The 17,765-nt window shown below is 36.6% G+C and overlaps 2 protein-coding genes across 2 annotated transcripts; both read left to right on the top strand.

Annotated features, from left to right (window-relative positions):
• Positions 1-2,098: 2,098 nt before the first annotated feature.
• On the top strand, positions 2,099-2,743 carry LOTGIDRAFT_162066 (hypothetical protein; the record flags this gene model as incomplete). The annotated part of the gene is made up of 1 exon (XM_009058003.1): positions 2,099-2,743. The coding sequence occupies one exon, from the start codon at positions 2,099-2,101 to the stop codon at positions 2,741-2,743; it is 645 nt and encodes a 214-aa protein (XP_009056251.1).
• A 6,189-nt stretch (positions 2,744-8,932) lies between these two features.
• On the top strand, positions 8,933-10,532 carry LOTGIDRAFT_216282 (hypothetical protein; the record flags this gene model as incomplete). The annotated part of the gene is made up of 1 exon (XM_009058002.1): positions 8,933-10,532. The coding sequence occupies one exon, from the start codon at positions 8,933-8,935 to the stop codon at positions 10,007-10,009; it is 1,077 nt and encodes a 358-aa protein (XP_009056250.1). The 3' UTR covers positions 10,010-10,532.
• Positions 10,533-17,765: the final 7,233 nt, after the last annotated feature.

Genomic DNA, 17,765 nt, shown 5'->3' with positions numbered 1-17,765 from the left:
AAGCCATTCAAAAGGCTATATGACACGCATGGTAAAAAATAAAATTACGTAAAACGAGTCTGTTTGAATACTATAATTATGTTTTCTATGTTAAAACCGAGCAAAATAAAAGTAGGATTTCAAAGGTCAGGGTCAGTTTAGAACTCAAACTCAAAGGACGTATTGTAATGTTTATGAATCATATAGAAATGACCGGGCCTTATGAAATTTAGCATGCCATGATCTTTTGCACGCAAGCCCTTCAAACTACAAATAAACACTTTGTAAGAAAAAGGACTTTTATCATTGACAAATATTCCAAAATGCCCCTAAAAAGACAAGTGGTGTTGCGCGATATAGATAGTTTGCCAGGCACGATAGTCTAACATACATACAATATGGCAGCTGTCAGAAATAATATAAAGAGTCTTTTGTGACATAAATGCGAATTATAAAGATTCTCATAATGAATTTGTAGTTGGAATCTATTGATATATATCTTTTTTGATCACGAACAAATTCTGACGCGTATTTACTAAGTCAGGGGCAATAACTCGAAGACCATTCACAGAAAAACTCGAACTTGTTCAAGATTTGGATATAATCAATATAAATGATCACACCAAATATCATTAAAGTCAGAAAAAAAACTCACAATAGCTTTTTACAGATGGAGCTAAGTAAAGGGATGACGGCAATATGCGTCCCCATTTCCATACGAGGTTTAAAAAATGATTCAGTTAGTTAGTATTTTGGGGAACTCGGCCGATTTGTACGAGTGTGATTAGAATCATTACACTTACTCGAGACAAACCGTGTTAAATGTAACGGTTTACCTGTTGAATGATACAGTTTAGGCCTACCCGTTGAATGTTACAGTTTACCCCAGCTGTGATTCGGTGCGCTCCCTGGAAATATTTGTTTGTTATTGCAATTAATGTCCCTTTCCACGATCACAATCAGGTATTGTTCATGGAAGATGCAGATTCAGCCATTTGCATTAGATTTTGTCCGCGTATTTTCCAGATGACAAAAAAACTAGACAACCGTCCCGATTCTTTCAAATGCCAAATATTCATTTTATTATGGGACGTAAATCTCGTTTACGCCTCGTGCAGAAAAGTAACTCATTTCAACCCTTTCTGCCTCGTTTGAGTTTAACCGAGCTTCCTCGGCGACAGCGATATGTGAGAAAGGCTTTTCTAAACCCTAGAAAGACTTGAATATCCAACCCATTAACCTTCTAATGACGACTTGGTCAAATCCATGGTCGCACATGAGAGGAACAAAGGTCGCTATCCTGTAAAAATACCCGAGACAGACATTCAAAGTTTGTCCTCACCTCTGCGATCATTCGGTAACTCTCACGATGAAACTTTTGTTACGCTATGTTACTGTAACAATTTTAACACACATGGCGGCTATAGGTGAGGCTATAACTTCCGGTTGAACGTGTTTTGGGTATTCAATGGTGTATTGAGGCCGACGCCTTTCAGTTTCGGATTTCGTATTTACGGCCTGTGGACGTTCAACAGCGAGTTCGGTGTTCGCTGGTTATGGGTAAATCCACAGTGACTCCTTTGCGTGCTGTAACTATTCCGAGTTGCAGAAGGAACTACAGTATCCTGAATGTGTGCCGTATTTTGGGACTAATAGTCCGTAGTGTTAGGTTACGTTAATAATGACATTCGTCGTTTTCAAATTCTACTTCACACTATTGCTACGTCACTCCGGAAACCATGTGAGATAAGGTATGCGCAGTAGATGTCAGTTTTCGGCGTGCTTCGCTATAGAACAGTCTATCTTTTATCTCTATTTTATAATAAGTCGTTTGGCCTGTGAGTTAGAAACTTTCGCTCCAGGTTATAACACAATTTCACGTCCTTTTATAAACTTTTTTACGTTTTTTGGACATACGGCCAATATTGCTACAATAGTTCTACTCAAGCAATGGCGAGTTTACGCAAGTCACATACAGCTGTGTCGACTGATGTGCTTTCTACTACAGAGGAAGACAAACTTTTAGACATAAATCCTAATGATGTTGCTATGCACATAACTGTTGAATCTGAACCAGATCCTTTACCTACATCACAAAATACTATCTTGAACTTGATTGATGGGCACTTCCTTTACATCGTTGAATGCTGTACAAGGCCTTCCTAATAATCAGATTCCTGTTACCAGGAAACGCAAACATTATGGGATTACTAAACCACTAGGTCTAGGCCTACATAAAAAGACTCGTAATATGAGTATGAGTTCATCTGATGAAATTGACAGCGATGGAAGTGAAATGAGTGTCAGTGACACTGAAGCTTTGATGCCTCCATCAAATGTTCTATCAAATAGTCAATCAAATGATGTTGATCTGTTAACTCAACTAGATTCAGAATTTAATGGAGACGAGCCAACAACAACTCCAATAATGGATAGGTTAGCTTCAATTGTAAACAAAAGGTTTATCAATAAATTGTCAGATGACAAATTGAAAGAAAAAACAGAAAAATATTTGAGACCAAGTAACTGCGAAGAACTCACAGTACCTCTGGTAAACCAAGAAATCTGGGGTAAACTTTCCAAAATGACCAAAACTCAGGACTTGAGAATGGCAGGTATTCAGAAATCTATTATAAAAGCTTCAGTTGCTATTAGCAACTCTGTGGATGTCCTCCTAAAAAAGGATACTTCTTCAGAGGTTGTAACTCAACTTGTGGATGCTATTGCACTTTTAGGAAATGCCTCACAGGACTTGTCCTACTAAAGAAGGGATTTGATAAAGCCTTCCCTTAATAAAGAATTTAGTTCGTTATGTTCAAAGAGTGTTCCTATTACAGGTACTCAATTGTTTGGCGAGGATCTTCCAAAATCTTTATCTGCAATAAAAGAAACCAATAAACTTCAAATGTTTGTGGCAAATCTTGTACAAAAAATTCACGACCGTTCTGTACCAAGTGAATGGCATCATGAAAGAACCAACTTTAATCCTGCTGACATTGGGTCTAGAGGCAGTTCCGTGTCGGAATTGATAGACTCTATATGGTTTACTGAACCAAAATTTCTTAAACGTCCTGTGATTCTGAACAACACAGAAGATGTACATAGGAAAATAACAGACGGAAGGGAAGAAACAAGGAACACCAAATAGGCGCAAAAAGGAGATCCAAGACCTAAGACCCGAGATAAATACCATAACCAAAAAAATACAAAACAGCAAATGACCAGGAAAAAGCAGGCCTTAGTGAGTTAAGAACTATCTTGAGGGAGAAGTGAAACAATTTACAAAAACCCGAGAGATTAAGGCAAGCTAGACGGCAAAGAGGGAAAAAGAGGGCAATGCTTATAGCAAATCGATATAGATTTACCAAATCAACACTGGAGGGGACTAGATCAGGTCAGGAACACTACGAGGAGGTTGAGAAACACCTGGTGAGGTACCAGAACCAGAGATACCAATGGATGGGAAGGAAGTGCAAGACATAGTCAAGAAAGCTAGATCAGCGCCAGTACCTGGACCTAATGGTATCCCGTACAGAGTATATACAAAGTGTCCAAAGACTCCTGTGGAAGCTCTTGAAAGTGGTTTGGAGGAAGGCAAAGATACCACCTTGCTGGCATAAAGCTGAGGGATGTTTTGTACCAAAGGAGGAGAAATCAGAAGGCATAAACCAGTTCCGCACAATTTCACTTTAGAATGTGGAAGGCAAGATCTTCTTCTCAGTTCTAGCAAAGAGTATTACAGTCTACATGGTTAATAACCAGTACATCGACACATCAGTACAGAAAGAATGAATACCTGGTTTTACAGGACGCATTGAACATACCAGCATCATTACACAGCTAATTCAAGAAGCTAAGGCCAACAAAAAGAACCTCACAGTAGTATGGTTAGATTTAGCTAATGTACATAGGACCACCCCACATAGGCTTATAGAGGAATCACTAGTCCATTACCACATTCCAGAACACTTCAGAGGGCTCATAAGAAGCTACTTCAGCGGGATTAACATTCGATTTACCACCATTAGCTTTACAACATCTTGGCAAAAACTCCAGAAGGGCACCATAACAGGATGTACCATCTAAGTTATCCTCTTTGTAATGGGCATGAATATAATTATAAAAGCAGGAGAAAGAGAAACTAGGGGACCAAAAACACCCAGCAACATCCGACAACCACCAAACAGAGGCTTCATGAATGATCTAACAATCGCATAGAAACCCACATACAAGCTAGATGGATTTTAAAGGCTCTAGAAGAAACTGCGTCCTGGGCAAGAATGACTTTTAAACCCAAGAAGTCCTGATCACTTGTCCTTAGGACAGGTAAAGTGACACAACAGGTCACACAACAGAACATCCCAACCATCATCGGAAATCCAATCAAAATGTCTAGGAAAATGGTTTGACGAGACACTTGGAGACAAGACAAATATCGGGAAAATAGAACAGCAAGTAAGTGACGGGATGCGGAATATTGACAAAACAGGTCTGCCAGGGAAGTTCAAATACCAACATGGACTCTACTACGTTTAGTCTGGCCCCTGATGCTATATGAGATTTGAAAAGAAAAGATGGAGCGTATCGTCAACAAGCACCTAAGCAAACTTCACTTTAATAGGCCTTTACAGCAGATCAGCCTTCGACTTCCGCTGACATCTATAGTGGAAGAATTCAAGACTCTGAAAGATTCCAAAGATGACAAGGTGCGCTTAGCTGGAGTACAAGTGCGGACAAGAAGGACATGACCAGCATCAAAAGCAGTAGATGAGGCTGAGAGCAGATTACGGCAAAGAGATATTGTTGGTACAGTAGCATTAGGACGACAAGGCTTGGGAACTTCTAAAATCAGTTACTGGAAGAATGCTGATGCAGCTGAGAAGCGGAATATGGTCCAAAGCAGTTTAAATGGAAATCCAGGGAGCATGGACAAGATGGGAAACAGACAAAAGATCAATAACTTGGTCGGAAATATGGAGATACCCGCAGTTCCAATTCCAGTTTTTGCTCAGATCGGTGTATGATGTGCTGCCAACACCAGCAAACCTCCACAGATGGTCAGAGAGGAGCACTAAGCCACATACTCTCTTCATGTCGTGTGGCTCTATCACAGGAAAGGTACACATGGCGCCACAACTAAGTATTAATGGAGCTGGCGGACATCATAGAAAAAGAGAGAATAAACATGAAGAAACATCTAAAGAATAAGCCCACAAAGATCCTTTTTGTAAGAGAGGGTGAGACAGCATCTAGAGTAGATAAAAAGATTTGTGAAACATTACATCAAGCTGGAGATTTGTGAAACATTACATCAAGCAGTTAGCCGTAGATCTTGATCATACACTGGCATTCCCACAGGTAGTCCCAACCAATCTTAGACCAGATATGGCTCTTTGGTAACCAGGAGCAAGAAAGATCGTCATCATTGAATTGACAACCCCATGGGAGTAAAGATGTAGTGAAGCCCACGAGCGGAAAAAGACCAAGTACGAATCGTTGTTAAAGGAATGCAGAGAGAATGGGTGGCAGACTTAGAGTTATCCAGTGGAAGTTGGGTGCAGAGGCTTCCATGCACAGTCAGTTTGGAGAATGCTTTCTGCATTAGGAGTAACAGGGAGAAGCAGACGAACAGCAATCCAGAGAACGTCTCAGGCCACAAAAAAAAATCATCATGCTGGGTGTGGATGAAGAGAAACAACAGTAGCTGGAAACCCACCACCGATGCGCAGTAACTGATCATTACCGTGGACCCCCCTTCCTGAGAGTGTGCCGAGCTAGGGGTCGAAACACACAATGAGGGATGGCCTCGGCTGAGGACATTGGTGGTGCAGCAGCATAAACATCATTGATGCATGTAATAACTACTACCTATTGACTGTAATGATTATTCGAGATTCGAGTTATCCTGATGTGCGTAAAGTGAACTTTCATGCTACGTTTTGTTTACAATCCCTTTAATAAAGATAGCTTGCCAGGCAAGGTAACATACGCCCACTACCAGCTATCAGAAATGATAACAAAATATTTAGTGGCTTGATAATGAATTTTCAAATAATAATAAATCATCTGTAAGTCAAGGCAAAAACCTGAAACAGTTCATAAAATTAAGATCAAATTCAAACATGAACAATGTCTCATCGCTGTACACACAAGGGCAATAACTCTGAAACGGTTTACCAATTATTACCAATTTCTAACTTGACCGAGATCTCATTAATATATCTTGTTTTATCAAGATTGGATAAAAATGTAGTAAGTTTTTACTAAGTCAAGGGCAATAACTCCGAAACCGTTCATCCGATTGTTACCAATTAAGAACTCTCATCAACATATACATGTATTTCTAGTTCAAGGACAATAACTCTGAAACCTGTTATCCAACTATTATCAATTTCAACATGCATACCGAGTTTCATCAAGATCAGATAAAAACTGTAGTCTCTATCGTGCCAACAAGCCAAATTTGACGCGTTTTTACTAAGTCAAGGGCAATAACTCTGAAACCGTCCATCCGATTATAAGTTATTTCGAACTTGACCGAGATCTCATCAATACATACATGCATACCAAGTTTCATCAAGATCAGATAAAAACTGTAGTCTCTATCGTGCCTACGAGCCAAATTTGACGCGTTTTTACTAAGTCAAGGGCAATAACTCTGAAACCGTCCATCCGATTATAAGTAATTTCGAACTTGACCGAGATCTCATCAATACATACATGCATACCAAGTTTCATCAAGATCAGATAAAAACTGTAGTCTCTATCGTTCCTACGAGCCAAATTTGACGCGTTTTTACTAAGTCGAGGGCAATAACTCCGAAACCATTTATCCGATTATTACGAATTTCGAACTTGACTGAGATCTCATCATTCATACATGCATACCAAGTTTCATCAAGATCAGATAAAAACTGTTGTCTGTATCGTGCCTACAAGCCAAATTTGACGCGTTTTATAAGTCAAGGGCAATAACTCTGAAACCGTCCATCCGATTATTACTAATTTCGAGCTTGACCGAGATCTCATCAATACATACATGCATACCAAGTTTCATCAAGATCAGATAAAAACTGTTGTCTCTGTTGTGCCTACAAGCCAAATTTGACGCATTTTTACTAAGTCAAGGGCAAAAACTCTGAAACCGGTCATCCAATTATTACCAATTTAGAACTTGACCGATATCAATATATGCATACCAAGTTTCATCAAGATCTTTCGCGCCTACAAGAAATGTGAACGGACGGACCGACGGACGCACCGACGGACAGGGGCGACGGCAATATATACGCCCACATTTCCTTGTGGGCGTATAAAAGGTGTTGAATGAAAAAGATTGTTGGAAGACTAGTTACTCTGAGGTCAAAAACTAGAACTATGGCTATTCGTTTATATAGGCTGTGTTATACCAATACAAATATAGATTTGAACTACATTAATCGGGGCCGAGTAAACAGCTAAAAATAACAGCTTTTGTGGAACAGAAATAGGTAAATTGATTTTCTTTATGAAATAAGGTTTTAATTACGAATAAATGCTAAATGGAAATCAGCTTAATGTCGGCTTAGTCTGCCTGAAAAATGATTAATTTCCAACACGATCATCTTGTGAACTGAATTCTAAATTCAAAAAAACTATAGATAGATGAATCCATGATGTAGGTCGATGAGGTATTTAGGTATTTGTTTATCGGTGGATTAATAACATAAAAAATGGCAGTCTACTAGGCCGTCCATGAACGCTTCTTGTTCAAAGGAAGATTTCTAGTTGTCATCCCACAACTTTATCAATCATTTTCAAACAATTCGATAAACGTCGCGGGTCGGTGTCGTGGAGAAATGAAATGATATTGATACTTTTCTTTACCCGATTATGGCTAAAATGAAGGACAACGACAAAAATTGTGCCATGAGGAAATCTTGCCAGGACAGCTGATCATTGGTCTCCTCAATTTTGATTTCCAACAGTCTAGGATCTTTAAAGTGATACTTCGTTTTAGAATGAACATAAAATTTAAGTTATCAAGAATGGGTATATATTTATCACTGAACATACCTGGTGTCAAAGTTACAACAGAATCCCTGTAAAATCTGGAAAATTCATAAAACTAAGTAATTATTGAAAAATCAATATTAAGCGTTTTTCAATATTTTATTGGATGATTACTAAGTTTTTTGGATTTATCGGATTATATAAGGATCCTGTTATGTTATTTATGACACCAGGTATATCAACTGATGAATATGATATGCTCTTATTGGCAAAGTTTAAAGTTTTTGGAATTTTATGTTCATTCAATGCAAAACAATGTGATATGATACCGCATTATATCTGGAGTGTCTAACTATATACCATCGCCCCCACCCCCTCCCCACCCCTATTGTGAAGGACAAATCCCTTTAAATTTGCGTCTTTAAGATTTAATCAGGATTAGTAACAACCACGTCTTTTTCAGAAAGTAAAGATGTTCAAGTTGACAACTTTGGTAGTTTTCCTGATGATGGTAAAAGGCGGTCAGTCCGGAAATTTTCTGATGTTACCATTACCTGTCGATAGCCACTGTTTAGAGATGATGGGCATAGCTGATGAATTAATCAAACGAGGTCACACAGCAACTTTCTACATACCTGATTTTTTTCAATCTTCTAATTGTTTTGATAATACCAAAGCTAAAGTCATACCATTTAAAGCCACGCAACAGTTACAAGAGGTTCGAACATTCGTGGACAAAGCTGTATTACAGTCTACGTTTGAAAGTCATTTCTCGAGTATGAACATAGCTCTTCTGTCTAGCATACGTGAACTCGGGAACTATATGTGTGAATCAGCTTTGCGGTCAACAGATGAACTTAAATTGTTGAAAAGTTTGAAGGTAGATATCGTACTGATAGATTCTATGCCGACAGCAGAATGTTTGTTTTATGTTTCCAAATATCTCAATGCAGAGTCGGTGATGATTGGTTCCTACATTTTCCCGGGCTCCTCTGGTGGACCTCCTCAAACACATACCTTTCCATTTCTGCTGTCTCCATATACACCTAACATGACTTTACCTCACAGGGTTCTCAATACTTTAATGACAATGGGGTTTTATGCTGTAATGCAGGTTATCAAATGGTCTTCGCCTTTCAGTAAGGATAATCTAAGGAACTATGTTCCGACAGAGGTTTTAGATGTTGATGTTCGAGATGCGGCCAGAAAATCATTATTATTTATGGAAAATAATATGGACATCATGGATTACCCAAAAGCATTATATCCGAATCATATTCGTGTAGGTGGCCTAACAACACGTCCTGCTAGCCCACTGCCACAAGATTTGGAAAATTTCTTTTCAAAGTCTAAAAATGGGGTGATTGTCGTATCGTTTGGAAGTACGCTGAGGAAATCTCCTAAACAATTCTTTGAGAGAGTGGTCAACATATTTAAGCACTTTAAACAGAGCGTGGTCATGTCGTACTCTGAAAACGCAGAATATGGGAATGTGAAAACGATGTCGTGGTTACCACAGAATGATGTGTTGGCACATAAAAACACTGTGTTATTTGTTAGTCATTGTGGTAAAAACGGTTTAAATGAGGGATTTTACCACGCTGTTCCTATCGTGTGTATGCCCTTCCATGGCGACCAAGCAGGCAATGGTGTGAAAGTAAAATACTTAAAAATTGGCGATTCCATAAACATGCTAAATTCTAAAGACGAAGATATAATTCAAACCGTGCAAAATGTATTAAATGATAAATCTTTTAAAGCTAATATGAACAGATTATCTGCTATTTATCATGATGCTAAATTCACACCAAGAGAAACTGCAGCTAATGCACTCGAACACGTTTTAAAATTTGGTGGTGATCATTTAAGACCTGTTTCAAGTGACTTTAATTTTCTAGCTGAAAATATGACAGATGTGTGGTTTATCATATTTATGTTTCTATGTTTATTTATCTATTTGTTCTATAGGTTAGTGAAATGTTGTTGTTGTTGTTTGTGCGTAAAACAAAAGGCAGTCGTAAAAAATAAGAAGGAGTGAACTGAGATCTTCAACCAATAGTAAATGAAAATCCTGGTCTCTATTGTCTATTTTCACTACAATCTTATCCAATCTACATAATCCATCAGGAAAATGTCAAGCATTTGCAAACTGCGTCTAATACCTTGACATCATTCAGCATCTTTCTTGTATCCAAGAAGTTTATAATATACCGATTTGGTAGGATTATGTAAGCGAATGAAGCCATTGACCAGGATTGGCTGTAATACTTACACCATTTCAAACAAGTGGGATTAAAATTCAGATTTGAGGCACGGCCTGGTTCTAAACCCGCACACTGTAAGGCTATGTAAATATTATACATGTGGCACATAAAAAGTAATTTTATTATAGTGTGTTCTATAAGTGTACTAAATGTATCAGACTTCTCCCATGTTCCGTTACCTATGATCACCAATGCTAAAGGAAGACGGTGATATCATGGCCCATAGTATTATTGAACATGTAATGTCTTTTTCTATATTATATTATGTAATATTTTTGTAAAATTTGCATTTCATTCAAACTATGTTGAATTTCTTTCTTAGTAAGCATTATTAGCTAAAATTAAATTGAACGGCAGAATGTAATGTATGACGACAATATATGCAGCAGGCTGAAATATCAGTTGATTGATGGCATCAAGCACTTCGACAAACATGATATTTAATCAGTATCAGTTAAAACAGTTTTAATAACAATCCGGAAAGTAGAATCAAAAATTAACTAGTATTACTAAATACCAATAAGTAGTATATGTCTTTTCGGATATGACGCATTTCACTTCTGCGCATGCGCAGCTTTTTCAATGCGTCATATCCGAAAACACACAACTGCTAAAATGTATTATAACAGACTCCCCAAACTGCTAAAATGTATTATAAAAGACTCCCCCAAACTCAGCATTCTCCATACTACATATAAATACCCAACCACACAAGATTCACTATAATAATACAGTATAAAATAACACCATTAAAAATAAGATGTCTTTAATTTTAAAACACGTACAAAAAAAATTCGAAGGAGACGGTTTCATCTCAGCTCTATCATCTCTCATCCCCAAAGTGGCCGGTTTTGTTTCAAACAACAAATTTCCTCAGGAGTAGATATAAGCGATGCAGTGAAAAGACCTAACGAGTTGAAAGAATTACAACATATAAGAGAAATGCGAAATAAAAATTATTGGATAAAAACCTCAACTGATTAATAGGAGGTAACACTGTTTTTTGTTTTTTTTATCATATCTCAACTGTTAGCAGTGTCTCAATTTTGGTTACGCTGGAAGATTAGGAATTTAATCATACAAAATCAAGGTTTGATTTGTTTGATTTAATCATAAGACGACAGGGTGGAATTAAGATTAATTTGTTGTTTTTTTTTTTCATAGATGCAACATTTCATATCACGAAGAATATTTAAACAATCGGTAGGGGATAGAAAAAGGCCAAGAATTTTACCAAACTCTGTGACAAATATCTGAGGTTTCAAAATTGTTGATAGAGATTTCGAAAATAGAACAAGTGGAGAAGAACAAGCGTGTTGGAAAAACGATATAATTCATGTGACGAATATCTACCGATTCTCTAGGAGCGGTCATGACCCTTGATCTATGACTGCCAATAGTGAAAAAGGGGAGATAACTATGAAGTATATCTAGCGATTCTATAGGAGCGGTCATAACCCTTGAACTATGACTGCCAATAGTGTAAGAGGGGAGATAACTCTGAAGTATATCTAGCGATTCTATAGGAGCGGTCATGACCTCATTTCATACCGATCATGTCTGTTGACCGCTTTTTCAGAATTGGTCATGACATTTCATAAAGTGATTCATTTCTATCGTTTGAATAGTTTCTCCTGTATTAAATCTTTCGTATTAAAAATATATCGTGTTTATTTCATTATTGATTAGCAACAAATATGTCTTTAATAAATGTCCATCCTCCTAAAACGTATTTCGGTGCGGGAGACATTCAAAAGTCATTGGGTTCTCTTCCTGGATTCCCATGGGCAAAATATCCCGGAGAAAAACATCTCTCAGGGCACAATTATACAGGTCCAGGCACGTGATTATATCTACGATTGGATGAAAATGATAATCCCAAACCAGGGGAAGAACCCGTTAAAAGAGTTGACGCAGCAGCGCTCAAACACGACATACTGTACAGAAACAAAGACATAACATTCAGACACCAAGCAGACAAACAAATGATACACGAACTTGAAAATATTCCCAATCCCACTTTCAAAGAGAAATTACAAAGGGCTCTTATCATAAAACTCTTGAAGGCAAAATTGAAATTGGGTATGGGCATAGCAGACGAGATTCACAAAGAATTTCGAAAAAACAAACATTACCTCAAAGTCAAAGTTTTTGATAAAGATGAAATTTGGTCAGCCGATTTAATCAACATGCCAGTCGAGAGAGGGTACAAGTATTGTTTGACGGTGATCGACATATACACGAGATACGCTTGGGTCTTTCCCTTGAAAAACAAATCGGGTCTGACTGTCAAACAAGCATTCGAAACCATAATGAAACAATCCGACAGACGACCCCTAAAGTTGTGGGTTGATAAAAGAAGCGAATTCTACAACAGAAATGTGAAACCTCTGGGGTTTGAAATTTACAGCACGCATAACGAAGGTAAAGCCGTAGTGATAGAAAGATTCAACAGGACTCTTAAAAGCAAATTATTCAAGAAATTCACGGAATTGAAATCTCAAAAATGGCTTAAAATATTACCAGTTGTTGTCGACGAATACAATAACAAAATACATTCATCTATAGGTGTGACGCCAACGCAAGCCTCGAATAACCCGATTATCATAAAGTCCATCAACACTCGAAACAACTTTGAAAACGAGATTAGCAATTTGAATATTAAACCCAAATTCAAAGTTGAAGATCGAGTTCGTATTTTTAAATATAAATCATTATTTCAGAAAGGTTACGTCGGGTATTGGACTAACGAGATATTCATTGTTGATAAAATAAATAGCACATCACCTCCCACGTATGAATTGATCGATCAAGACAAAGAACAAATCATAGGAAGGTTTTATCAAAATGAACTTCAAAAAACTGACTTTTAAAAATGAATGCATTTCTCGAAAATGAAGAGTTAGATGAGAGATTAAGAAATTTAGATGTCGACAAGCATTTACGCTTTCTTAAATTAAAATTTTTAAAATTTAAATGTAAATTTATCTTCAAAATATTATTGAATGTGTTTTATCAGAATGTTATACAAGTTTTTTCAAACACAAACTACGTTTATATTTCGTCAATTGGGTCTTCAACAATACTTACCGCATACTCCGAAAGAATTCGAAAAACATAATACCTCAAAATATTTTTGATATCTCGGGATTTAACTTTAATACAAAATCATTATTTCAGAAAGGTTTTATCAAAATGAACTTCAAAAAAACTGACTTTAAAAAATAATGCATTTCTCGATAAATACGGAAAAGACACGACCACAAACTTTTAACTTGTGAAATGGGCAAAGGAGTTGAACGTCTCGCAGTTTTATTATTGCATGCGAGATGAAATTGATGAACTGAAATACAAGAAAGGTAAATTTTACGCCATCACAAACATTCATACGTCGGATCAAAAAGGAGTTCATCACTCTGCTCTACACAAAGATTCTTTGAATAACTTTTATTTCTTTGATTCTTTCGGTCTAGAACCGACAGAAAAGATAACGAAATTGACTAGCAAACCAATTAAATGTTCTACGTTTCAAATTCAAATGCCAGGACAAAAGCTGTGTGGACAAGGGGATATTGATATGAACAATTTCAAAATAACTAATTGAAAGTTTCCAGGAAACGATAACGATGCCGTGAACAAGAAATATTTACTGGATCAAATAAACGCAATTAAAATAGATAAGGACCATGTTGAAAATAGAATAACTGAAGTGAAAAGCTACCTCAGACGAAATATTAAAAATCTTGTGGACGAACCCAAACTACAACAAGAGTTAACGAGTTTGAAACGTCTTATTCAAGTGGATAAAACAAGTCAGTTGCAAAATTTAATATCTAAATTAGACGATAAGATAATAGATAAAAGATTTAATAGATAACCCAAACGTAAACGAGGATAGATTGAAACGAAAAACAACTGCTTTGGAAAGAAAACTTGGCGGATTGCTAGCAGAACTAGACAAGACCGTGGACAAAACTGAGTTACAAAATTCAATATCCAAATTGAACGAAAAGATCGCGAAGCAAAAATCAGATGTTCAAAATATAATTAAAAATCTCACACATCCCATTGACAAAGATACGTTGAAACGACAATTGACTGCTTTGGATACTAAAATCACGGACGAATTAGAAAAAGTAGTGGGTGTGAATAAAAACTTTCTTCAAAATATATTTCAAGATGATAAAATATATTAAAGAACAGGTCAATCTTTTGGTATCTAGAATTCATGACGATTTTTTGAGACAAGAGAGAAAGTTGACCAATCTTCCATTCGAAAGTGACACTACCATAGATGGAGAAAGGCCATATGATCAAATACTTTTTAAATCAAACAAATATGGATTCAAAGCAGAAATAAAAGTAGATACTTTCAAGGTAAAAACCTATTCGATATCGGCGAAACGGAAGCGTTTTCGGGTCCTGACTTTCTTATCGCATGTAGAAATTTTGAGTATGCAACTAAATCCTTGTAATCGGCAATTTCAACATCCTCGCCATTCATTAAATCTATTTATCCTCTCGTTAATGTAAATATAAAGTCTTTTGTGTCGATTTTGAATTGTGGTGAATTTCCACTAAATCTTATTCTAAATCCATTAAACAATAACCCCTCATCATCAACGATTGGTGTAATGCTCTTTGGTAAATCTGAGTCAGGGTTTGAAAAAAGACGTTTTATATCATCTAATGTCTTAATACCACCATATTCAATCGGCTCGGGGTGATGAGGTGTGGGTTCTAAAGCTAATTTCTTTTTAATATCCTCTTGAGATTTTAATATTGGTTGAAATAGAGTTTGTAGATTTTCTGTTAATCCAAGTTGTAATTTGTTTTTTTTTAACTTGGGTCTTTATTTTATTCTTAGCTTTGATATATTCTCTATTTCTTTTTAAAATATTATTCCAATTATCCATTTTTAAAAAAAATAAAATTAACATATGTCGATCATAACTCTTTCACCCGCAGGTTTTCTAGTATTTACAAATACATATCCATGATCATCTGGGTTTCTCCATTGAGCTTTACAAACCTTTTTAAATGTATCTTTATCCATTCCGTGATTTATAGACTGAATATAATATAATATAAATCTTTATCATTTAATTCAAATAATAAAAAAACAATTTGCATTTTTTCTAATGAACATAGAGTCCATCCCGTAAAAAGATTGGGATTGGTATATGCAGTGACAGTTGTGATGTCTTCCTTTCGTGAAGAATTCTTGTTGAACAGTTTGATTTCTTTGCGCTACGCAGTCGTCAAACAATATTAAGTTCTTTCGATTGCTATCAATATTAGACAAGTCTAGATCATTAACATTTTTCGTAAGAAAAACTTTTATATCCGTTGGATTTAAAGATGGATTCTTTGATTTAATGAAGTTTTCTATGATATCTTTTATTTCCACTTCTTCTTCGTTTTCTTCATAATATTGAAATATGTCTTGAACATCTTTTTTTGGTAAATATTCTAAAGCTTTCAGGAATTGATAATATGATTGCTCTGGTGTTGTTGTGTAGATATACAGAGAATTGAAATCTAAAAGGTTTGGTGTTGTCAACATGTTAAAAGTGAGATTAGTTTTCCCAGAACCGGAACTACCGCATATACACATGAGCATTGGGTTACTAGGAAATATGTCCGAATGTTTGAATTTCTTGCCCATTTTTATTTATTACATTTTCGTACCAAAAATCACCCCGTTGCCTTTATACTTTGAAAGAAAGATTCCCTCGCCTGAACGTCTGTTTTTAAAAAATATGGCGTTGCCCTTGTGTTTGACTTTTATTTCTCCCGTGTCGATATTATCTATTAATTTGCTTAATCCCTCTTTAACGGTTTTCTTGGTTTCTTCTTTGTCCGAATTCTTTAACTGTCCCTAATATATCTCCTACTCCCGAACCTCCTCGTGCTTCTCTTTCCATTGCCAAATTGTGTCTATGTGCTTCGGCGTTTGCAGCGGCTTCAGCTTTCTTATCGTTGACAGCTTTGGCTATTCCAGCAGGCCCACCAGCAGTTGCAACAGCTGCAGCTAAACCAGCAAAGATTAAAGATAAGAAAGGTAAAAATTCCCCTTTTTTTAGTTAAATTCTCATCAATTCTTTCCAAGTCTATATCGTCTCTGACTTCGCAATGTTTGTATTTATCGATAATCTTTTGGGTTATATGCACTTTTTTTTTACCGTTGTAAGTTATTAGAATTGGCGAATTCGTTTCGATAGCTTCTATTATTTTCATAACTAAAGTTTCTGGTTTGATTTTTAAAGGTTGTTTTTTTATTCAATTCTTATCATTCTTCTATCTGATATTTCAATCAAATGTTTTGCTTCTTCCAATAATAAACAGTAACCGGTTACATCTCCTTGTGTTTTATCGATGTGAATATTTATGTTTACCCCTGTTTTGAAAAGATCTTCTTGATGAGCTGACAGATCGAAGCAAAAGATTGGATGATTGAGTGAAAAATCTGTGTATTCAAACTGAGGCGTATTTCCAAACAATTCGCACATGTTTTTATAGTTTCTGTACAATTCGTTGTGATCTTTTTTGGAAGGATCAAGGTTGATTGGGATAATTATCGTTGTTCAATCCGACTTGAACTTTGCGAATGATGGGATCTTGAGTATGGTTCAATGCTACTCTGAAAATGTTGTTTTTGTTTGTCTGAGAGTCTGGCAAGTTTTTGAAACCGACCATTATATATCTCGCTGGTTTGACGGTGTTGGTGATTGGCCTCGTGGTGGATTCTCCCGTTAAAGTCATGCTACCTACCGTGTTACGATGAAGAAAAGCAATTTCGATGTCTTTGGTTAAAGAGTTGAATATTCTCGTTTCCACTTCTACGGAAGGAGTGATTACCGGTATGTAAAGTTGGATATTCGTTATTTCTAATTTTGCATCTGAAGCATTCTCTCCAAAGAATATCTTGTTGTCGTTGATTTCTCTTTGCAAATGAATTTTATACGGCAAACCTATGGAAACCTTTCTGTGTTCCAAGAGACCAAATAAAGGATACAACTTCCAATTTACGTAATTACCCCATCTGTTGTTCTCGACAATATTGTTGTATTGAAGCGCTCGTTTTTCAAATCTGTGATTTACTCCAGAGACACTCTTTCCAGTGTGTTTCTAGCAACTACCCTTATCCCAGCAAGGTCTGCGTTATTTGCTACAGTTCTGACCGGTTCTTTTAAAACTTCTCCGTCACCGACATCGGGAATCCATCCCGAAACTGAATCGTAGTTTTTGGGATACAGAACCGTTTTCAACATGTCAAACTCGCCGGGGTGTTTTATGATCTCTATCGGATTTGAACCAGCTTCCAAAACCATTTCGCTGAAGAAATTGTTTTCTAAGGTCGTGTTGGTTTGTGGAACTCGATTCTGAGTGGCGTCTTTGATTTTGAAATCGCATCGGAAAGCAGCAACCAATTGGACAACGAATTTATTTCAAAGGTAACTCTTCCTCCGTCGTTTATTTGGGTCTTTGTCCCTACCGATGGTGAGATGATTACGTAATCCTCTTTCT

This window comes from Lottia gigantea, assembly GCF_000327385.1.
Source record: "Lottia gigantea unplaced genomic scaffold LOTGIsca_32, whole genome shotgun sequence".
In the NCBI taxonomy this organism is placed as follows: domain Eukaryota; kingdom Metazoa; phylum Mollusca; class Gastropoda; family Lottiidae; genus Lottia; species Lottia gigantea.
The sequence above is the reverse complement of the archived record's forward strand: the minus strand, read 5'-3'. Positions and strand labels throughout refer to the sequence as shown.